At 41.0% G+C, this 23,838-nt stretch overlaps 1 protein-coding gene across 1 annotated transcript in view; it reads right to left on the bottom strand.

Moving 5' to 3' along the window:
* Window positions 1-2,161: 2,161 nt before the first annotated feature.
* LOC116323597 (protein jagged-1b) overlaps window positions 2,162-23,838 on the bottom strand; it is a 65,535-nt gene continuing 43,858 nt past the window's right edge. The window contains exons 5-15 of the mRNA XM_031743955.2: window positions 21,529-21,777; window positions 20,069-20,129; window positions 18,780-18,910; window positions 16,380-16,499; window positions 15,885-15,998; window positions 12,043-12,156; window positions 7,809-7,922; window positions 7,385-7,431; window positions 5,617-5,793; window positions 3,573-3,723; window positions 2,162-3,490 (exon numbers count right to left, since the gene is read on the bottom strand). Of these exons, the coding sequence (XP_031599815.2) occupies window positions 3,054-3,490; window positions 3,573-3,723; window positions 5,617-5,793; window positions 7,385-7,431; window positions 7,809-7,922; window positions 12,043-12,156; window positions 15,885-15,998; window positions 16,380-16,499; window positions 18,780-18,910; window positions 20,069-20,129; window positions 21,529-21,777 (1,715 nt within the window). The 3' untranslated portion in view covers window positions 2,162-3,053. The remainder of the gene's footprint in view (window positions 3,491-3,572; window positions 3,724-5,616; window positions 5,794-7,384; window positions 7,432-7,808; window positions 7,923-12,042; window positions 12,157-15,884; window positions 15,999-16,379; window positions 16,500-18,779; window positions 18,911-20,068; window positions 20,130-21,528; window positions 21,778-23,838) is intronic.

Here is a 23,838-nt window from a genome sequence, read left to right on the forward strand (position 1 = left end):
CATGTCCGACTGGGAGGAGGCCCCGAGGCAGACCCCGAACACACCAGAGAGATTATATTGCTACAATTTAAATTACTGTAATGCTTTATTTGCTGGATTATCCAAACGATCAGGATGACTTAGCTTATTCAGAGTCCTTTCATACACGGCAAAATCTGAACATATTATCACAGTACTGAAGTCAAAACAGGATCACTTCTAAATACTTCTGTCATTTCATAAAACTCCTAAAGGTTTGAGCCCCGGGTACATTTCTCAGTGTCTATAATGCTACTAAACCTATAACTGTGCTGAGGGTGTGTGTTTGTGTGTGTCTGTTTTAACTTGTATTTTATTTCTCTGCAAAGTGTGCTTTGAAAATAAGGACAAGCATTTAACACCTTTACACTGAGGGGCAGTGACCCCTTGGCTGAATCTGAAGCTTTCTAATCTGCAGGCTGGGCTTTGACATCCTGCTCAGCAGGTGCAGAAAGATGCCTGTACATATGTATGTATATATATACGTCTATGTTTGTGTGTGTAAACTCTATTCCCTACATTTCCTCATGACCAGCATGGTTACAGGAAACCATGTTCATTTCCAGCCCACTGCTGTTTGCACAGGTCAGAGGTCACATTTGTCACATCTATTTGCACATTAAATGTCTATGCTGTGACCTTGGAGCCACTTACACTTGGCAATTTATCATATTTTAGTAACACACAGCATGCTTTACTGTAATGATCTTTTTCATACATATATATATATATATATATATATATATTAAATTTTCAATAACACCAGTGCAGCGTAAAGAAACAAACAAATAAACAGATACACACGAGAAAGAAAAAAAAAGGCCACATATATGGGAAGAGTTCCAGAAAGGAAGGGAAAAAAAAGAATAGGTTAATTATGGCATGTCATGGGTCCAAAAAGGACTGGATCTGGAAGTACCCAAGTGTACCCCAGATTTAGACAACTGCACTTGAGTACAGTTTACAGAAAAACTGTACTGTAATGATTTAGGACAACATAGACTGTCTGATATCTGCAAAAATGGTTACAGGTAACTTCAGTAATTGTAGACCCATTAAAACCAGAAACTTTAAGTAAATATTTGCCAGTGTTTCCAGCATTTTAAATGCTATTGACCAGCAGTTTGCACAAACCCGCTGCTCTTGAAACTTACTGTTATTATTATTCCTTTTTTTTTTGCAGCCACACATTTGTTTTTTAGGAAAGCTGGGGTCAGTCAGGTGGTCTCCCATATTTTCCTGGCACCGTCAGCATCATTGTTTGTCAACGAGTGTCAGGGAAAGAAAAGGAAGATAGTGAAAGTCACTGTGTATATGGTGACTTACTGACCTAGTCATTGTGCCTGTGCTCCAACATGAAATATCCTCTCATGGGACTCTGTCAGTGATTTATGAACAGAAAGCTTGGTTGTGACATCTGAAAAATGCATACAGGGAGACAAGGAACTAGAAGAACTGATAACTCTTAAACAAATGTAAGTAATTTAAGACTAATGTTGCTATTCCAAAGCTTAAAAATAAGCTTGGATGCTCTTTGTTACATATACGGTTATGGTCAAAAGTATCTCTGTATCTTCAAAGGACTGTGCATTCATGATATATTGTTGCTTTGGCCATATTAACAAATGGAGCGGATCTACATATTATTAAAGTGGTATTAGAGGAGACGCAATCCTTTTTGAGTTGTGTCAGGGAGGGCTTCTGGTGCAAAATATCAACTAAATCAAACAGACAGTGACCACTGGTGAATAACAGAACAACTGAAAATAGCTTTTTATTCAAGGATTTAGAAACTCTTTAGTGGGTAGTAGTGATTATTGAGTACAAATGAGAGTCCTGAGGAGACTGGGGAGTTATTATCGACTAGAGCAGCTTTACATTATTCACAGTCCTAAATAATTTATCTTGTCATCTTTAGCTCCTCCCCCTTTATACCAGCTTTCATCTGATTAGCTGCCCCTCAGAAACAGAAGAGCTGAACAGCAGTTGACCATGTTAGAGTTATCTGCTCTTCCTCTCATTATTCAGACCTAAGGAAAAACTGTCTGGAAGGGAGGGTTTAGAGCTGTCTGAAGCCTAAGCTTTCGGCTCACAGGGATTATTTTGGACAACTAAACCCTGGAGTTTAATAAAAGGTATAAAATCGAGTTGGTAAATGCACTTTTATTACATTCCACATGTGCTTGCTGCTCCAAATGGAAAGTATAAAGGGAAAAACAGGGGACAGTAATACAGTGATACTTCCAGAATGAATCACAGTACAAAAAGGGCATCAATATGTACAATACTATTTATGTACAAAAACAACTATGTTACACACAAGTATGATAAAAACCATACATCTCGGGCAAACTGCAGTATTACAGAGACAAAACAGGCATCAGTGTATACTCTTAAAAATGTTCTCAGGAGGCTTGCAAGCCTTTGGTTCAGGAGGATGCACTTTCACTCTAAGCAGAGTGAAATGTTTCCCCTCTCACAAAAACTAATTATATCCAGTCTTTTGTTCACTCTCACACACACTTACACACAGCCAGACACACAAAAAAAATGTTAAATAGGCATCTGTTCACTGATCCTTTCTGTCAGAGTTCAGTGGAGGTTTGGACAACAGTCAGATGGCAACACCGAACAGGAAATGTATCGGGACTCAAATGGAGGAAGATCCTCTGTTTACTCTTGACAGTTTCACAGGCACTCAAAGGCAAGTCTGTAAGTCTTTAGGTTTTCAGTTTACTGTTGAGTCTTTCAGCTCAACTTTATGCCTGTGCTGCTTTTTCATGGCCATTAAGAAGGCCCAAAGACGATGGTGACGACGCTCTTTCGACCCCTCTGCTTAGCAGCCTTTGTTCCTCTGGTGTCTGCACACAGCCATCTTTGTTTATAAAGGTCAGAGGGTCACCTTTAATTTTCATATCTGCAACATCGACACAGTGCAAGTAACTGGAGACGGGGTCCTGTGAGCAAAAGAGTGCTAAGGACGCAAAGTAAATTTAAAAAACAGCTCCTCAGGGCTTTAAAAGGTCAGCATGGGGTCAGACCTCCAGCTCTTGGTTATCTGCATAGTGGAGGCGGTTCAACTTCTCCCTCTCTTGGTTTGAAATGTCCAGTTTGGCAGCATGTGCTGGCTTTAGTGCTGGGGAAGGGTGTGAGGGGGCCGGGGAGGGCGGCAGGGTCAGTTCAATCTCCTCGTAGCAACGTGAGACGGGGGCGGGAGCTAGAGGGTTTGTGAGAGGGGCGGCAGCGGGCAGCTGGGGCACCGGACGGTCCACGTTTCTGATGAGGTTGACAAACTCCCTCTGGTTGTTGATGCCTTCTTCCTGCGGGACAGCCTGCTGCTTTTTCCGCTTCCGATGGAGGTGGGACAGGATGAAGGCGCAGGCGGCACAGCCACAGACCGTCACCAGAGCTAAGACTCCCACCAGGATCATGTAGAAGCTCAGGCCCCCGTGTGCTGAGTCAGACATGGCGCCTTCAGGTGTTGAGACGTGAAAGATCAGACCAGGGTTCATCAAGATTTTATACGTTTAAAGATGCACAAGTATTTCTCTCACCTTGACAGTGGTGACCAATGCAGGGATTTTTGAGGCTCATGCACTCGTCACCATAGTAACCGTCAGGACAGATGCACGTGTTCCTGCCATCTATGATGTGACACTGCACGCCTTGCTGACAGGGGTTGGGATTGCACAAGTCCAACACGACCTGAAATATTGGAAAAAACAAAACAATAAGACAGTTAAGAGAGACATCCACTTCTCTCTAACCTCCAGTGAAATTTCTGATGTTTCTGATTGGATCTTTAAAAGATCTCTTCTTACTTCACTTTCAATGCTAAAACTCAAATGTTTATTTATAGCCAATGAATTTTTCTTAAGTTTTAGCATTTTTAAACTTTTTGGTGTAAAATTTCCTCCTAATAGTATGAGTTCTCCCGTAGCTCAGCAGGGATTGAAAAACAAAAATAAACAAACAAAAATGAATTTGAAAGTTGAAAGACTAAAGACACCGGATATATAAACCTGAATATTTTAGATTTGTTATTTTACCTAATTATTTGAGATTTTCAAGGATCACATTAAAGTTAACAAATGTAGGCATTAAACTAGCAATCTGGAGCCAAGAGGTTTTTATAATATTATAAAAAAAAAAAAGTTTATTTACTGTTTGGCTTTTCTTAAAAAGTTTTAGTTTTACTTCTGTGGACTTTTTAATGTACTTCACTTCTGATAGGGCTAAAATGCTAGAATCATGTTTATTCCTGGTATAAATAGTAACATCTGATGTGCTGTCTATAGTTTTCAATCCACTTTTTTATTCTGTATTTTATTTTTAATTATAAGCTTGTTCTACCTTTGTTCATGATATCATCACGTTTTATTTATACTCAGGTCCATGTCCATGTATTACTTAAAAAAATGATTTTCTGCTTTTGTTTTGTAAAATATCTCCATCCATAAGAAAAAGAAAAAGAAACAACATTAAGTTCTATGCAACATAAATGTTGGCCAATCAGAAGGCTACAGGCGATAAAACCACACAGTCTGGTGTCAAAACAGAGATAAAAGCAGATAACTTTCTAAATCTAAATCTTTATTTCAGTTGTTGTATGTGTGGACATAAGGCTAAAATCCATAGACTAAAGATACGTTTACCAGAATACCAGTGTATGTGTGGACAGCGCCTCGCCCCAACCAAATGAACTTGCGATTAGCTGCATAATGCATTTATTATGGTGCTTTTCATTCACCTTAGCAGCACATTCAGCACTGTAAATATTCAGATTTCTCTTTCTGGAACAGGTTTAAATTCATATTTTACCATTGTGTAACATGAACTTCTGATAAAGACTAAATTTAAAAAATCCCCATTTTTTAAATCCATCATATCGACTTTTCTTTCAATCTTTTTTGGATTACTCTTTTGAAATATGTTGTTATATGATGTTATGCGCGCTCTCTGTTCGACCACACATCTATTATCTTGCTCTGATCTTTTTGTCATCCTCATTAACCTGCTTTCACCTCTGAGTTGTTTCTCACTCTGACTGGCTGCAGAAGGCTCACTGGCATGCATATACAGCTAGAAAAGGTGGAGCACGGAGGTTGCCGGTTGGCATCTCAGTACCTCGTCTCCTGATCCTCGTCAGCACTGGTGATGTCGTTCTGCTGCTTTTGATTATGGCTTGAGTTTGGAGTTACGGGCAGTCGTGTTTTCGATTTTGGTTCTGTTACTTTAGGTTATTAATATTAGTTTAGGGGAAAATGGAATCTGATGGCTCCTTGTATGGTTGTTTCATGATCTTCTTCCTCTTTTGTTTATTTTTGCCAGGTTTTGCATTTTCCTCATTCATGTTTATTCTTTGTAAGTAATCATATTTACATTATTAAAAGTATATTGAATGGCAGCAGCTTTCTGGGCTAGATTATGTTAGGTTCCCTTGAGTCTTTGATTCAGAGACTGTAACATCTAATATTACCTTGTATGCCTGTTTCATCTTTTTTACTAGAAATTATCTTCACACAATAGTTAAACTAAAAAAAATACCCATTTAGTTTTAATTATTAAAAAAAAAAAAATTAAATTACGTTCTCCGACCTCACAGAAGTTTCCAGAATATCCAGTGGGACAGTTGCAGGTGACTGTTCTTTCATCCTTCTCCACACACTGCCCTCCGTGCAGGCAGGGGGCGCTATCACACAGACGTTGATGATTCTGGCAGTGTTTTCCAGAGAATCCAGGTGGACACACACATCTGGACCCTGACACCTGATCCTGTATGGGTCAGAATATACAGTTGTGGTCAGATATTTACAGGCACTCATCACTGGCATGACTGTCATGGTAAATTTGTGCTTTTAATGACTTCTTTGAACTGTTCTTTTTCCAGGCTGGAATGACTGTACAGCATCTATCTTTAATGATTTTAAAAACAGGAATTGGGTTTGAATTTAATTTTGGGTTTTCTCTGATACACTCATGCTCAACTATATGCACACAGCCCCATTAATATTTGGTTAATTTCACTTAGCAAATTGTACCTTAACCAGATCCTTTTGGTAATCATCAACAATTTGACCATCATTTCATCTAAACTGGTTGGTCTCCTGGCACAGACCTGGGTTTTAGGAATGTCTGCTTTATCCAGTCCAAAACCAATTTTGATGTGTGTTTGGCATAATTGTCCTGTTGGTAGACCCAACTGTGTCCAACTTTCAACCATCTAGCTGTTGATCTGAGGCGAAGTTAAAGAATTCACAGGTAGTTCTTCCTCTTCATTATTTCATCCACTTTGTCCAACATACCAGTACCACTTGCAGCAGAAGAGCCCCAAAGCATGATGCTACCACCGCCATTCTTCACAGCTGGTACAGTGTTCTTAGATTTAAAAGATTTCACACCTCAAGAACCTATCTTCTGGGATTGTGGCCAGTCACACGGCTCAACCTTTATCTGACCATAAAACTTTTAAAAAGAAAGCATTTGGTTTGTGTTGATTTTGGAGCAGGGGCTTATTTCTTGGTTGGCACCCTCTTAGTCCATGGTAATGTAAAACTCACTTCACAATGGACTCCTTAGAGCTTCACTAACTTCCGTGGACATTCCCATTGTCATGAGTATTTGTCAGTCCAGTGAGTGCTTTTTCTTTTTATAGTTGTAGTTAATCATGATCAGTAACAGAAGTTAACAAACCTTAACTTTCAGTACCACTTATTAAAATATTTAATAGAGTGTATGTATACATCTTAGCTCTTGTGGATCAGAGAAAGTGCAAAATAAATTCAAACTGTTGTACAATCATTGAACCCAGGAAAAGAACAGTTCAAAAAAACCTTAAAAGCCCCAAATTACCATGACAGTCATGCCCATGATGAGTGTATCTAAGCGTCTGACCATAACTGTGTGTAATTTATATGTGTGACACGAAGACATGAAGTGTGGGAAAAGAGCACTGGGGAGGGTTACAGAGGATCTGCGACAGGCAGAATAATATTTAAGAAAACACTAAAGTTAACTTACAGCACAACAGCTTCAAAACCTTTTACTGAATAATGTCTGACATACAGGGGCGCCCCCAGAATTTTTTCATAGGGGTGGCCATATGGGGGGCACTTAAAATATTAGGGTGGAACATGGTGTGGTGGGGTGGTCCCCCTCTCCCCTTTGTGGCTCCGCTGCTGATGGGCTTAAAAGCTCATATTGAATATTATATCCTATATCAATATTTTGTTTGAAATACTGAAAAATGATTAAGATAATGTGAATGCTGGGTAGTGAAAAACTTAAGAGGAGAACAACGAAGCAGGTGCAGAGACTGTAGGCAAATTAGACAGACAGAGGGAGGCAGGACAGCCAGGAGTCTTACCTCACAACGTCCACCATTCAAACACAAACCCTGACAGCTGCTGTTCCCTGTGGGGAAATGAGGAACGCCACATTAATTTCTCACACAAACACAGAATATCTATGATATCTATGAATCTGTAAACAAACATGTTCAAACTGAAGACAGAAGAGACTAAAGTTGGCACAAAGCAACAGGAGAGAACAGCCGAAAGAGACCTTTACATAGTGTTTGCCGCATTAACAGTGCACTGCAGTGATACGCTGTGAAGGTTGATTGATGAAAGTGGAGCTGGAGTAAAATGATTTCCAGCCCACAGGGAGTCAGACCTGCTGTTTAACGGCTCTTCATGGTTTACTATCTGTCGCAGGATTATCACTTCTCTCTTTACTTATAAAATTATTTTCCTTCTTCTTGTTCCTTTTTTACATCCTTGTGCACTTACTGATGTCACAGTTAGGCCCCGTCCATCCAGGAAGGCAGTCACACAGGTAACTTCCGATCAGGTTGCGACAAGAGCGGGCGTGGATGCAGATGCTCAACTCACATTCATTGTTGTCTGAAAAAAAAGAAGAACATTTGATAAAATTTAGATTTTAATAAAATTAGCTAAACTTTTTATACCTCATTAAAAGTACCCATCACAGTTTACAACTTTTAGTGCCTTCTATTGAGTTATTAATCAAAAAGTTATTAACACGATTCACTTTGATAATATAAAAAGATATGTGGGCATATATTATCATTTTTACACAATGGAAGCAGAGGCAAGATGAGGGGATCAAAAACGGAGCTCATGTGGGAGCGCCAAAAACTGCAGTTCCCCTAATGGCCACTTGAGGCTGATTCCAGATATATATTATATATGCAGTCTATAGGAAACACAAAACACACTAAGAGAGTTGATTGGATAAAGGTTAACACAACATTTATGTAATAAGAAATTAAACGTTTGAATCCTTTTGAGATAAAATCTCATTAAGCTGACGAGGTGAGGAACATTTAAATGCTTTTAAAGCCTAGATTAGTTTTATTGATCCTTCTGGGGAAACTTGTCTCCTTCACTGTCTTTTTTGATGTCAGTGGACACGTCTGTGTTTTTTATTCATTAGTATCAATAACTGTAATTCAGTCTGACAATCAGGCTAAGTAACCAATACAAATCATTTTGGGGGATTATGCAGAGAGCTTTCTCAGATGGCCCTGGTTTGTGCCAGTACTTTTGCCCTCAAAACAGAAGGTCAGTATTAATAAAAACAAAATGTGAACGTAATCTTGTTGGAGAACGTACAAACAGCACTGCACTAATTCAGTGAGATAAAACATCACCTAAATCCCTTCATCTAAGAGTCGCACAGCCCACAAAAACCCATCAAAATAATCCTGTATGTCTCCCACTGAGCTCAGATGATCTTTACCCACCATTTAAACAGTTCAGTTTTGCACTGGGTGCTTGAACCTGGAAGTGGAGAGCTGCTGGGCAGACGCTACAGTCGAGAGATGCATGTCAGCAATGAGACACAGAAGGCACGGCTTTGTAATATATCATTCACAGCACATCTTAGGTCAAACCTCGCAGCATCTTATTTGTTTATGCACACAACCCCTGCTGCTTTAAGTTTATCAGTGCCTATTCCCACCCTCTGTTGTTCTGGGAGTGTTGAAGCCAGGAGCCCTCGAGCACTTGGCTCCAAAAGGATAGAAGGAGGATTAGGAAGAAATGCTCAATGAATAAAGAGGAAGTAGTGAGTCAGTTATAGGTAATCTAAACCATTTACCGTCAGCCAGAGGCCTATTAGGATTTAGGTGGGGGTGTGTGTGTGAATATGGAAAGGCTATCAGTGGTAAGAGCCTGAGGATCCATCCTGCTGTGGGAGAAAATGTGGGTGCAGAAATCAGCTATAAGCGAGTGAAACTGATCAGCAAGTGTAATTGACTTTTACTGTTTCAGGTGCTGCTGATGCTCTGCCTATTGGCTCAGGCTATAAAGAGTTTTATCACATGTGTCCAAACACTGTGTGTGTGTGTGTGTGTGTGTGTGTGTGTGTGTGTGTGTGTGTGTGTGTGTGTGTGTGTGTGTTGTGTGTGTGTGTGTGTGTGTGTGTGTGTGTGTGTGTGTGTGTTGTACTGTGAGCCATTGGCCCGTGATGTGGAACTATGGAGGATCATCAAGTGTCAGAGTGACATATCGCTGTAACACCGAGGAGTAGGAGAGGCTGTCATCCTGAAATATGTCTCAGTTTTAACTTCATCACCCCAAAGCCCAGCATGTGTATATATACTGTGTGTGTGTGGTGTGTGTGTTTGACCTGAGCCCATACAATACTCCCTCTGCTGTAGTATCTAACACAACAACCCTCTGGGTTCAGGCTTGTCAATATGAGCAAATGCAGCCCAAAGAGACGTGACGGTGCATTAACAGACTACTGATTCTCAGGCAGCATGGGTTGATGGGAAAATTAACATGCTGCTGGCTTTTCTGCCTCTTTAATTTGCGCTTTAAATTCATATTTAGCTTCAAGTGGAACACAAGCGTTCCCAGCTTTTTAAAACAAGCTCAGATTGAATTTGTTCTCAGAGTATTTTTGTTTAAACTCCTATGAATAGTTTCCTTTGAAAATAAGGATCTCTGATCAGTTGTCTTGTTAAAGACACTTTTCCCAAATAGCTTGCAGATCCTGATCCCAAACTAAACATATCCATGCAGGTTAATTCCCAATGATGGCATCTCGTCTTGAGATGTACAGATTTAGCATTAGCAGACATCATCTCTGCACCCTAAAGAACAAAAATACACTTTTACACTTGCATTGCAGCCCTGAACCTTTTAAAATATTAGATTTTAATTTTTTTAAGACAACGATGTCAAGATGTCAAATGCACATACAGTACTGTGCAGAAGTCTCGATCCACCCCTCATTTCTTAAGATCTTCCAACTATTTCAACACTTTTTTCACTTGTACTTGATCATCATAAAGAAAAAAACAGGGACAAAAGGCTGAGGTATGCCAAATTACCCAAGAAATGGACGGAAAAATCAGTGGCAGCAGGTCTGATAAATCCAAATTTGAAATTTGTGGTTCAAATTGTCATCAGTATGTACGGAGGAGGTCAGTATAGAGGCACAACAGTGAGTGTCTACAGCCATCCAAAGGCTCTGCCATAGTTTGGGACTGCATTTCAGCCAGTAGTGTTGGCAATCTTGTCAGATTTTGATTCACCATGCTATACCATCTGAAAAGCATCTGATTGGCAGCGGCTTCATTTTTCGGCATGACAATGAACCCAAACACACTGCACATGCAGTAAAAGATTGAAAAACACACAGTCGTACACTATCAGTCCCCTGAGCCCAGACCTTGAACAGTACTTGAGCAGTTTGGGATCATCTTGACAGAAAACAACAAAAGGCAGCCAACATCCAAAGAGGAGCTTTGTCCTTCAAGAAGCCTGGAAAACTACTCCTGAAGGCTATTCCAAGAAATAACAAGAAAGCTTGGCTAAAGTCTAGATTATATTCTACTGAGACCCGACAGCCAAGCAATCACTCCTGTTACCCTTCTTTTGTCATGTGTAGTTGGTGCATTATAATATAAATTGTTGTGGACAAGTCGGAGGTTTCAAAACAAATATGCAGCCATGTGGATGTTCACATCTGAGTATTTACTATCTAATGACGAGATTTATGTCACAGGGACTACATATACTATATTTCTATTTATATTTGTACATGCATGGAAATCACACCTCTCATTTAGTCCATCATTTTGGCTCAGGCGATTCAAAAAAATAACCAGCTGAAAGCTCCAGAATAGTCGAGACTATTTTCTCTTTTGTGAAGTCAACAACACTTCAGTTCACAGACAAAAAAACACTTAAAGTACTCAGAAAAATGGAAACAACAGAGCAGGTGCCCATGAGCAGATACTAACTGGACCTTGTGTCATTAACCTGGTCATTATTTGTCACCAACTGTGATCAGTTTGAGTAAAAGAAATTCAACAAAAATGTGATATAATCCAACTAAAGTCAATAAACAACAACGTGATTTACTACTTGTTCTATTACTCTTTTATTTATTCGCTACTAAGGTGTACTGGCCCTGTGCTGAAAGTGACTATATTTATGCAAACTTTACAACACTAGTACATACCAACAAGAAGATTGCCAGGCAACATGATGGAGTCATAATATATCATAATATTCAAGTTTTATAAATAGAAATTAGAAGTTATTATGAAACAAAATTGGCACAGTGGCTTTTTTTAAGGTGCCGTAGGTGCAGAGATGCTGTAGTGTCGCGGTCAACACATTCACCTCACATGCAAAGTGGGGTGACAGGCCCGGATAAACAGGAAGGGTTTTGTCATGAATAAAATCTTTGTCAAATCAAAGATGCAGATCAATCTGCTCTGAGGACTCCTTGGCAGATAAGGCGGCAGCTAAAAGCACCTAGAGGAGCATAAATGCTAAAGAAAAGGGAATTTTAGCCCATTGATATGTGGTTTCTAGGCAACATGAAGGCGGGATAGATACGAACCTTCAAGGGCCTAAGATATACCTGTGTGCCAAGTTTGATTGCTTAACTCCTGATTGTGTGGGAGGAGTTTGCAGACAGACAGTAATTTGTTGTATTATAGTAAGATAAAGAAGAGCAGGCATACGATGACCCACTGACCCAGCTGGCACGTCCTGCCGGTCCATCCAGGCGGACAGAGGCATCGATAACCTCCAGGAGCTTCTTCACACGTTGCTCCATGGCCACAGGGGCTGCGATCACACTGCTTCACCACTGAGAAGACAAACAGAGAATAATATACATGGACTTACTGGCCTGTGTGACGGGAGCGTGAGTGCGAACATTAAGGAGGCAGCTTGTGCATGTGTGATCTGAAGGGTAATATAGGTGTGAGGAAGCTTTGATGCTTTTGTGTTTTCGTTCTTTCTGCTGCTCTGGTTTCTGTGCAAACAGTGATGAATACAATCATCTTAAATCTTGCCCAAAGAGGAGGGAGGAAGGAGTGCATTTAAATAAGGGAAAGGATGGCAAAGCCGGGGGTTGGACAGAAATAAAAATGGGGCTGCCATGTGTGGTTCTACCCATCTGACAAGGAATTTAAAACAGGAAAAACATCACATTCAGACACGCAGAAAGACAAAGAGAAGCTCCCCACTTAGGGGTTAACCATGCATAACTTACAGAGGGCATCATAACTTTTCCCATGCATATCTCTGTGGTGTACGTCTCTGTCTCTCTCATAACCTTTTTTCATTTACCTAACCCTACAGAAGAACCATTTTCCATTTTCCTGACCCCGAACTCCATCGCCGAACAACAATAATCCTGCCAAGTTAGCGGCACATCTCCAAAAATGAGACGGAGAATTCATAACAAACAAAGAAGCCTTTAATTAATATTGGTTATATATATAAATCTAGTCTGAAAACAGAGCTATGTTGTGGTATTGGTTGTCATTCCTTGCAAGCCTAACAATCTTCTTGCTGTATGTTCCCTGGAGAGCCCCCCCCGCACAACACATAGCCTGCAGAGATAGACCGCCTCTCTGACTGTTAATCAAGCGAGCAACAAACAACAAGAGCAAAAATAAACAAAACTTCTATTCCTCGTTCATCCCTCTGCTCTCACTCTTTGATAAAAATGCTTTCTGCTGAATTGTTTACATGCCACAGCGCTGTTTATCCTGCACGAGGTGAAAGCAGAGGATGTGGAACGGTTCTTGTTTACAGACAGCTCTGAAAGACCCCTGTGATCCAATCTCACCTGCCGTCACGCACACCCACCCACCCACCCACCCACCCACACACACACACACACACACACACACACACACACACACACACACACACACACACACACACACACACACACACACACACACACACACACACACACACACACACAGCAAACCACATGACCGAGAAACCCAGACTGCTCTGACAGCTCAGCTCAGCTTGACCTTTAGCCGCGTGCAGATCAAACAGTGTATGCGGCTGAGTGAGCGGGAACTAACGCAGTCTTTAAAAGCATTTAACCTACAAACAGACATATATTTAAGTGTGGTTTACTTGTATTACACCGAACCATGATGTTAACCAATTAAAAGAGGCATCAGGTCCTCTGTGGCTGTGCAGGAACTTTCTATAATGAGTGAAAAAATAAACCAAAAAAAACCAAAACAAAAAATGCGCTGATAACATCAGAGAAAGCCCAGATTACAGGACTGGGATCATGGGAACTATACGATCCAGCATTTCTGAGCTTGACGCATACTTGTGATTGTTAGTGAAGATATCTTAGCCTTTCTTTCTTTTAAGAGGGACAGTTTCTGAATATAAGGAACCGCTTTGTTTAATGATTTGACATCTTTCATACTCAAAGAAAGAAAAAGAAAAACTGTGTTTATGGGAGATCAGAGGGGGGACATGTACTATGAAGCAGGATTAGTGGGTCAGTAAGGCGCCTCTATTTTCACCATGGTAACTTGCGCTAACCACACAACTGGAGACCAGAGTTTGGGTTTTCACTGGGCTAATTATTTTCCAGACAACATGCTGTAAGCACGAAATAGATAACAGGCACCCTCCTGAGATGTATCCTACTAACCTCACTGAAAGGAGCCCTGCAGCGAAGTTATGTGCATTTGGTTGATGCAGAACATGAATATCTTTTTTTATATTCTTGCTCCCCTTTGCTGCCAAGTCCATTTCACGCCGCTGTAATTACAGCTAACAGAGCACAGATTCGCAAATGGATTTGTCTTTTTTCATTTATGGCAGAATGGCTTTTGCCCTGATATTTTTGTACTTTTTAGCCTTTGTATCAAGTTAATAAAATAGTGGCAAGATAACAGGAAAGCTGGGAATGAGACCAGCTGCAAACCTGAGCCTCTGTGTTAGCCTTACAACATATGGGTAAGCTGAGTGAGCTAAACCAGCACCCCTATTGCAGAATTACATCTTGTCATGATTTGCACGTCACAATGACTATGTTTGAATAAAACAGAGCTCTAACGCATAGCTGTAGCAAGCCACAGACAGACAGACAGGTAAAATCAAAATATTTAAAAAATATTTTGATTTTTAGTGTATTAGTAATTGTTTGATTAGCAACTGTTATACATAGTGTATGTTTTGTACATCTTGCACAGGATTTTGGCCAACTGTGGTTGTTTAAAATGCGCTACTGTGCAAATTTTGACTTGAATTGACTATATCCTTCATATTTCTCCAAACCTGTGCCTCTAAACTCAAGGTTGTCAAACTCATTTTACATTGTGGGGCCACTTTGATATGAAATGGGCTGGACTGGTAAAAGTCCCCTTTCTCTCAGTGTAAATGTGTTTAACTTAACATTTCATTTCTGACCCATCTTGATACAAGGAAAAGAGGTGCAATTCACCGACAGAAAAAAGCTGTAAAACATCTAAAAATACATTACAAAATTCAAAATTTATGCCATTCTTTATATTTTCCAAAGCCATCCAGAGGGTCAGATTCGAGTCTTTCCCGGGGCCGATTCTTGTCCACGGGTCTCATGTTTGACACCTCTGCTCTAACTGATGCATGCGCCGCTACATTGTCCTACATTACGTGGAAGATGAGGTGTCAAGCGACTGTTTCATGTGACAGAAGCAGAAAGCAGAACGTTTATAACCACCACCATGATACCGTCATCTCTCACTGGGTTTTGTCAACCCAGCAGAAGCAGAGAAAGCCTGACATCGTAATACAAACCTCGTGTTTATCCAGCAGAATCTGGGTCTGAATAAACGCTTCAGTATGTGTTAGAACAGACTGCATGTCACAGCGCCCTTAAAGGCTGCTCTTGTCTTTGTGCGATTAAAGTAAAGACAGTCTGGCTTTGCATAGTTTTGGGAAAAACATCAGACTACTGTACAGCAACTGACATCCACATAAGGCCAAGAACAACAATGCCACACCAATCCAGAACACAACTGTGTATTGTTTTTGTGTTTAGCAGCAGTCTCAGCTTACATTCACTTGGCACACACTTTGCTACTTCTTACTTTTACACATTCACCCACATCGCAAGAGAACCGGATGTCACTCCACAAATTCCCAATTATGTGATTAAAGTAATCACATTACATTGGAAAAAGCTCACATGAGTAAAAGAGCTGATAATAAATACCTTCTAATTACTGCCATTAAAAAAACAAACAAAAAACATGTAATAATTCACAGTGCCACCTCTGCTTATATTAATGCAATCGCTGATTAGAAGTGCTCCAACAGAGGTTCTTGATTTTTCTAGTGATACAAATACAAATGCATTCCTGCATCCCTGCCCCCTCCCCCTCTTGAACACACACACACACACACAGAGGGAAAGATCTTTAGGCTAATTTAACTTCCTCTGTTGCACTGATTAGAGTCACTCACTGGCTTTGATCCAATAATAACCAATCACAGACAATCTCACAGCACCCCGGCCCCTCAGCTCAGTAAGACGCGAGTGTGTGCAGCATCGACAATCACCATCTGTGCAGGTGTGTCCAGTCCAGCCTTCGCTACAGATGCAGCTGAACCCTGTTTGGTCTTCCACACAGGTCGCTCCGTTCATACACGGGGAAGACAAGCACGCGTGTTCCACTAAAGGGAGGAAGGAGGGGAGGAAAGTGTAAATTAAAAGCCGGTGCAGTTTGTTTCTCTCACAATGGTTATTAACTTTGACAAGCAATATTTGATTTAAGGATGCAAAAATGCAAAGTGCTTACATAAATAGTTTATAATATAAATAAACTATAGAAAAAATATTGTTGAAGTAAGAATGAATTTGTAGAGTTCCACGTTACACTGAGGTTAACATGTACGCATGTAAAGATTACTTATAAGTAGGAATTTCCTTAATAACTAACAATTTATGATATTTCTTCCCTGTGCCACTCAGTAGTCTTGGCCATCTCTGTGCATCTCTTACATGTAAACAAACATAACCGAGAGCACTTTTGCTGTTTGTTGTCGTTGACTCACCGATGTCACAGTTGCGTCCTCTGAAGCCTTCCTGGCACTCACACTGATACTCGTTGGGCTCTGTGTTGGTGCAGGTCCCGCCGTTTTTACAGGGCTGATGGGTGCCACAGTAGTTTAAATCTGAACCCACGAAAAGATGCATTTAGTTTTTAGATTTTAAGTCACAGCAAAAACAAAGTGACATAGGGACAAATAGAAAAATGAATGAGGATGCTTTAGTCTGACTTTATTTCAGGTAAACATCCAGCGAACACACACACACACACACACACACACACACACACACACACACACACAGCGCACAGAGGCCTGGTGTATCCAGGTCTGTTCTGTGTGCTGACTGTGCAGGCCAGTAGCTGCAGGGCTTGTTCCTCCATTGTTGAGGCTGTTTAGAACTTTGCTTTCTTTAATCATTTCCTCGGTGCCCATGGCCTCTTTGTCTCACTGCAGCTCTTTACAGAGCCTTTCTGAATGCACAGAAACAGCTTAAGACCCCACCTAGTTAAAAGCAGCCAGCCCAGCCCCGCTCACATTCACCTTACCCAAGGCTATCACCTTTCCCCTGCACAATACGCTGTCCCGTGGGCACTGGTTAGGCTCCCACACTGGGACAGAGGTGGGAGTCATATGCTGGGATAATGCTGGGCGAACTTTGCTACAGTTTGGTGGGAAAATACTGACGCTCGAAATCCTCGGGGACTTTTATCTAATCTTATACAGAAGATCATGCATGGAGAGAAGTGTGAAGAACCACGCCTCACTAAGACTGCACACACGATGCCTCTCTCTTTGTCTCAGAGCCACACAGACAGGATGAGATATTGGTCAACATACAATACACGGCAGAGCACTTTCATCTTTACGTATGACGTAGTCTTCTACTCATTGAGTGTTTTTGTATTAAATGAGTCTTGGGAAGCTCAAGTGGACAACAAAAGATCCATCAGTGTGTTGCTGAATCTGAACTCTTTAAACCTATGAGCAGTGTTGGTCAAGTTACTTGAAAAAAGTAATCAGTTACTAATTACTGATTACTTCCCCCAAAAAGTAATCCCGTTACTTTACTGATTACTTATTTTCAAAAGTAATCGATTACTTAGTTACTTAGTTACTTAGTTACTTTTTAAAAACACGATTTACAACCTGAATAGGTGATAAAGCGATAGATCTTTCAGCCCAATTCTACTTTTTCTGCATAATTCATCATACAAAATGTAATCAAATGGAAAAGTCTCTTTTTAAAACTTGTTTTATTAGTTTTAATCTTTTAACTTTATGCATCAAGCAAAAATTAAATTATATGCAACATTCTCTGACTGGAAGAAATTTGTTTAACATTTAAACCTATTTTCTGCACATTCCAGCACATAAAATAAAATATTTTTTGTGTTTACACTCACTCTTTCAAATAGATGCAAGTAAAACACAGCAGAAAATAAATAAAATCAAAGACTAGCGGTCCTGTTGCTCTATTTTCACCTGTAAAGCAGGACTGGGGTAGGCGGAGGAGGTTTACCCTGGTGCAGGTGTGCCGCAGCGGTCAGTGGAAGAATCCGCGAGTTTCTCTGTGAATTTCACATTACGTCGTAGTACACTCGGTGCTTGCTTGGAAGTTTAGGGTTTTTTTCGCTGTAAAAAGAAGTTTTCTTCCCACGCACAACGGACACTAATGTTTTTGTCACTTTTATGGAATCAAACTCAAAATAAGGTCAGTACTTCCACGCTTTAAACGCTGCATGCTACACTCTGTCCCGCACTCGATATATTATGATCTGCAGACAGCTGTTGTCACGAACGTCGCACTCGCTTACGTCACTGTCATGAGACGTTCTCGCAAAAAATCACGGTTTTAGTAACGCAGTAACGCAGCGTTCCTACGTGAAAGTAACGGTAATCTAATTACCGTTTTTGCAATAGTAATCCCTTACATTACTCGTTACTTGAAAAAAGTAATCGGATTACAGTAACGCGTTACAAGTAACGCGTTACTGCCCATCTCTGCCTATGAGTTCATATATAGAAAGGAATCAAAAATTTAAAAGTAAGTATCCTTAGCATGACAAAAGAAATAAGACAAATAAGATTAAAAATCATGAATTCTGTATAACTGTGCAAAAGGTCACTGAGTAGAAGTAAATCTGGACAGTTGAGAGTTAGTCGTTAGAGTTTCTGTCTAAACTTTTACTTGGTTTTAATTTTACAGTGCCTGCTACACTGTGTGAATAAATCTACCTAGTGATTGAACACTCTGTGTGTCTACAAGCCAGCGCAGTATCCTAAACACACACGACTCCAGTTGCATATCTGAGATACTGGAAAAAAAGGAGGGAAACCCCCTCACTCGCACATAAACGCTTTCTTCTTCTCCACTACAGAAAAGGAGCGGGTCACATGTCGGACCTTTGTCACACAGCAGTCCTCCCCAGTTGACGTCGCACACACACTGCCAAGGCTCAGTGCAGCTCCCATACACACAGCCTGGGAACGTCATACACTGGTCGCACAGCTGACCCTTCCAGCCATATTGACACCTAAAAGAAAAAGAAGAAGAAGACATGAGCCGAGAGGCAGATTGGAACAACCACGAATCTCATTATCTGCATTATGAAGCTGCTGTTGCTATGATAGTTATAGAAATCCTGGAGGGATGTTTGGATGATGATTTTATTTGCTTCATTAGACTTCTGTGAAAGAAGCTGTTACTTGAAAACGCTGCACAGCACAAATTAAATCCGTACGTGGGAGCTTGTTGGCGTGCAGATCAATCTATATAATATAGACTAAAGTGTTGAGCCACTCCTCTTAAACTTTGAGCTCACTGAATTCCAGTGTGGTACTGTAATAGGATGCAGTCGTTGCAGCAAGTCAGGTTGTGAAATTTCTTCCCTCCCAGATGTTCCACGATCAACTGTAAGTGGTATTATTGCAAAGTGGAAGCTTTTAAGGACCACAGTGACTTAGTCACAAAGTAGAAAGTCACATAAAGTTACAGAGCGGGGTCACCAGCTGTAGAGTCAGTCTACTGCTGGCTCAAAAACAGAGCTCCAAACTTTCTTTGGGAGTAAAAACTGAGTTCCAGGAGCTTCATGGCATAGCCGAGCAGCTCCTGCAGGTGTAATGTAACGTAGGTGGCCCTTTAGTTTTTGTAGATATAGTGTATATTCAGACACACTTTACAACCAAAGTTGATTTATCTGTAGAGAGAATAAATCCCTCTAATGTAATACTGCACTAAATCTACACCTGCAATACTACTGCTGGACTTACAGGGGATCTAATTTTGTGTATTTACAGCTTTGTGCATTCTTTTTGGATTCAACTTTGTAGAGTCCCTCAATTCATCAAATTTAAGTCACCTTTCTCCTGATTGGCTGTTTGTTCCAACCAGAATGCTTTGAACATAAGGTTAGTGTATATTAAAAGAAAAACTCCGATTAATGGAATTTTTAAAAAAAACCAAGGCAAGCTTTAAAAACAACATGATATCAGTGTTACATTTTGGCTGGGCATTTATGAATGAATGACTGAAGGGTTTGGTTTAAAAAGTTAACCTGCTCATATAAAATCACATTTTTTTCATCTTCTCATAGTGACTAAAGTTTTCATTATAATCTAAATTTTTATATTGTGACAGTCAAAATAATATTTCATATTTCCAATTTTCTACATCGGTACAAGTATACACTTACTTGCATTCTCCAGGTACATCACAAGAGCCGTGGGTTTGATGACAGCCCTGCCTGCACACTGCTGCAAAGCCAAAAAACAAAGCACGGTTGGAATAATACCATAACACAATGTTTTTTATGGAATAGACGCGTGTATGGCGTCAGAATATCTGCCACATCATATCAGGGTCAAAGATGCCTTTAATTAACCCTGAAAACGCCCTGAACTTCATCATCATCAGTAACCTGCAGGGGGTAACAGAGCGAGCTTCCTGCCTTCCTGCAGTCCAATCAGTGTCGTGCCGAGGAGGAAGTCACATGAAGTGAGAAAGGGGTGAGATGGGCAGGGTTGCAGGATGTCCTTAAACTAGCTCTGTGTCCTTCAGGGTTCCCATGGTTTCCACTCTGGCTTCCTCCATTCACTCAGTTCAACCGCTGCAACATGATGGCAGCGCTCCGAGGTCACAGAGTGAGGGCGCCCAGTTGATGAGTCACACAAAATAATCCTCCACACCCTCACCACAGAAGGTAGCCAGTGTGTCTTTGCTGATGGACTGTTTCAGAGAGCAACCTTGTAATGGCCTGAAGTCTTTTTAACACTAAGACAAGCACATGTGCGGTTATTCCTTATTAATGAGGCCTGTTCTCACCTTGTGGATTGCTATTAAGGCTGTGTGTGAATATTTAGATGACATATCCACTAAACCTTTATCACAATAATAGTTTTGGTTTCAAAGACTAAAATTAGACAGGAAAACAAAGAAAATCTCAAGACAAATTAGATTAACTTCAGCTTAGGTCAGGAGTTCACCATTTGTGGAGTGACACTGTGGTGGAGCGTCTTCTTTGCCTCACACCAAGAAGGCTCTGGGTTTGTAGCTCCTCGCTGGGTGGGACCTTTCTGTGTCAAGTTTGCATGATCTAACCTGTATCTGTGTGGGATTTCTTTCTTTTTATAAGTCCTGCTACACTCCAAAGATACGTGTGTTAGATTATTAGTGATTCTGAAGTGGAAGTAAGGGTCTTTGGGACCCTGTGATTAACTGGCAAACCTGCACAGGGTGTGTGTGAGACAGACTCCAATATTTTAGTTGACTTCTTTGATCTGGGCAGTTTACAAAATATGTTTGTGTGTTGAGGAATTTGAAGGGGTTTTTTTTCCCACCAGTACAGGCTTCAGTAGTGTAATCCATCGCAGCAAATATTAAGCCTGGGTTTATTTTTCTAATGCTGTACCCCTGTTACAGGATAACTTAATAACCTGTTGCATTGTTGATGGTAACAGTAATACCTACTTAGTATTTAAGGGAGCATTTTTGGCAAAAACATTGTCTTGTTGAGCATTAAAGGTAGAAAATGATTATGTGCTAATATTTGAATGAGATAGAGACAAATGTGGATTTTTAAAAACACATACACAAACAAACAAATGCACAACTTTGAGGAAACACCAGTGGACTCCTTTGTGTTCCTTTTCTTACCTATTTTGCACTCTGGCCCCGTCCAGCCCTCCATGCAGACCTTGGAGCCGCTTTGGTCACAGCTGAAGTGGCCGACGAAGTCATCGCGGGCTCGGCAGAACTTGTTGCAGAAGGGTCCGTAGTAGTTGGAGTGACAGCGGAAACGAAGTCGGTACTCCAGGCTGAAAGAGCGTCCGTGGTAACGGTAAGTCTGCCACACTTCACCGGGGTTCAGCATGGAGGAGAGCAGGATTCGCTCGATCAACTGACCTGAGAGAGGAAGGAAGGAAGAAATACTTTCTTTTGTTTGCTGTTCTGCCACTGGGGAATCAAAGGGTGCCAAACATCTGGGGAAGGAGGAACTGTGTCCACATTCAGCAGATAAGTCAAAACACTCCTAAACATTATTAGTATCAAAGCTGATATGGCATGAGTTCAATCAAATAGTCGCCTGTTAACACATCGAGCAGTTATGGAGCAACATTATCATCATATGGAGTCTGGCTCTGTTTCCATCACCCACTAAGAAAAATATCTGTTTTTTAGCTGTTAAATGGGACAAGTTACCCACCAGTGAGTCACTAACTTTAGTGTTTGTCATTTTGTGCTGAGCAGGTCGTGTACAGGTGATTTATGAGAGCTATTTCATAAAAAACAAACAAACAAACAAACAAAAGAAAACCACTGGATGATGGAATTTGTGGGACTGATAACCAAAACAATGAGGCTCTAAAATGCTCTGCAGAGCTGTGAGACACCACAAATATCTAAGAGATCATCACTATGAGGCAGCTCTTTAACATTTGATTAGCTATTAGAGAGGAGGGGGAGGGGCAGAGAGAGGACCAGACAAGCCCCAGGGCAACAGCGGGGCAGTGGCTGCTGCTCCTGACCCCCGGAGGGGATTTCCCAGAGGCACTGTCATCCCCAAGTCACTTTTAATCCTCTCTGACAGGGTGTTACACAGTACTCAGAATAGGTATGTGTGTGTGTGTGTCTGTGTTTTGTTTCAGCGTATATGCTATATGTGTATCTATGAGATGCTAGTGAGGATACAGGCCAAGATTGCATGATAGGAGGACAGAACAGGAAGCCTCATTGGAAGTATGTCAGCAGTGAAGAGAGACTGAGTGTACAGAATGTGCGAGTGTGTGCATGTGTGTGTGTGTGTGTGAGAGAGAGAGAGAGAGAGAGAGAGAGAGAGAGAGAGACTGCCAGAGGCAAACAGAGTCAAAGAGGAAGGGAAGCAGCTATTAGGACACACACATAACAAACCGCCTGATGGAGAGATGAGATCACTGTGGTTTGACCCAAAGGAATGAAAACAGGGATACACAGTGGTTGGTGAGACTGTGTGTGTGTGTGTGTGTGTGTGTGTGTGTGTGTGTGTGTGTGTTTTAGCATAAAAAATGGGATGGGAACAGAGCGGACGTTGAGCGGACTGTTAGCTCAGCCGCTGCACGATTCCTCCGCCGTCGCCTGTAGTCAAACTCGAGGGCCCCGTTTCACAAACACTCATTATGCTACTGCAGTGCATTGTGGGTTTTTCATTATTTTATGACTCTGGCATGGCCGGGGGTTAATTTCATCATCACCATTTCTCTTCTAGAAAAGAAGCAGAAGTAAGTGAATTATCATCCAGCACAGCAGGGAAGGTGTGTAACAGAGCCCGATTTTCTCAGTAACGTGATTAGACGAGATGGTACAATAATACGTGAGGGGTGTGGAGGACCCCAGGCAGAATAGCCAACACTCTGGCTGGTGCTAATGGGGATCCTAAAAAAAGAGAGAGAGGGAGACAGAAAGATTGATGGCAGAACAGCTGAAACAAGAAGCCCTGAGCTCTTCCTGAAATCACACTTTATAGAAACATAAGCAGCAGAGAAACAGGGATTGTATCTGCAGGGAGTTAAAAAAAAAACTCGTTTTCTTGTCTCTGGAGATTGTCCCCCCACTGTCTTGTATTAGCTGTGAAGTGCTTGCCCTTGACAATGGTGAGAAAAAACTGCAGGAGAGAAAACACCTCCCTGTGACTTCATTTTGAATCAATAGCCTTGTGGGAGCCAATAGATCAGCTGAAGATTTTTTTTAATTTCATGTGCATGGGTTCTCATGACATTTCTATGTTTATTTTCAGTTTTCATTCTCATATAAACTCCCAGTGAAACTGTTCTCACATGGATGGGGTACTAAGTCTAAACATGTGTCTTGAATTTTGGTGACAAGCTGGTCCAGATTATAGTGCTTCTAATATTGAATTCCACTTTCGCTTCAATGGTGGTGGCAGTTTTGTGGCTGCGGGTGTAACATCAGTACAGCTGAAACATGGGT

Source organism: Oreochromis aureus, linkage group 14, assembly GCF_013358895.1.
Source record: "Oreochromis aureus strain Israel breed Guangdong linkage group 14, ZZ_aureus, whole genome shotgun sequence".
Taxonomy (NCBI): Eukaryota; Metazoa; Chordata; class Actinopteri; order Cichliformes; family Cichlidae; genus Oreochromis; species Oreochromis aureus.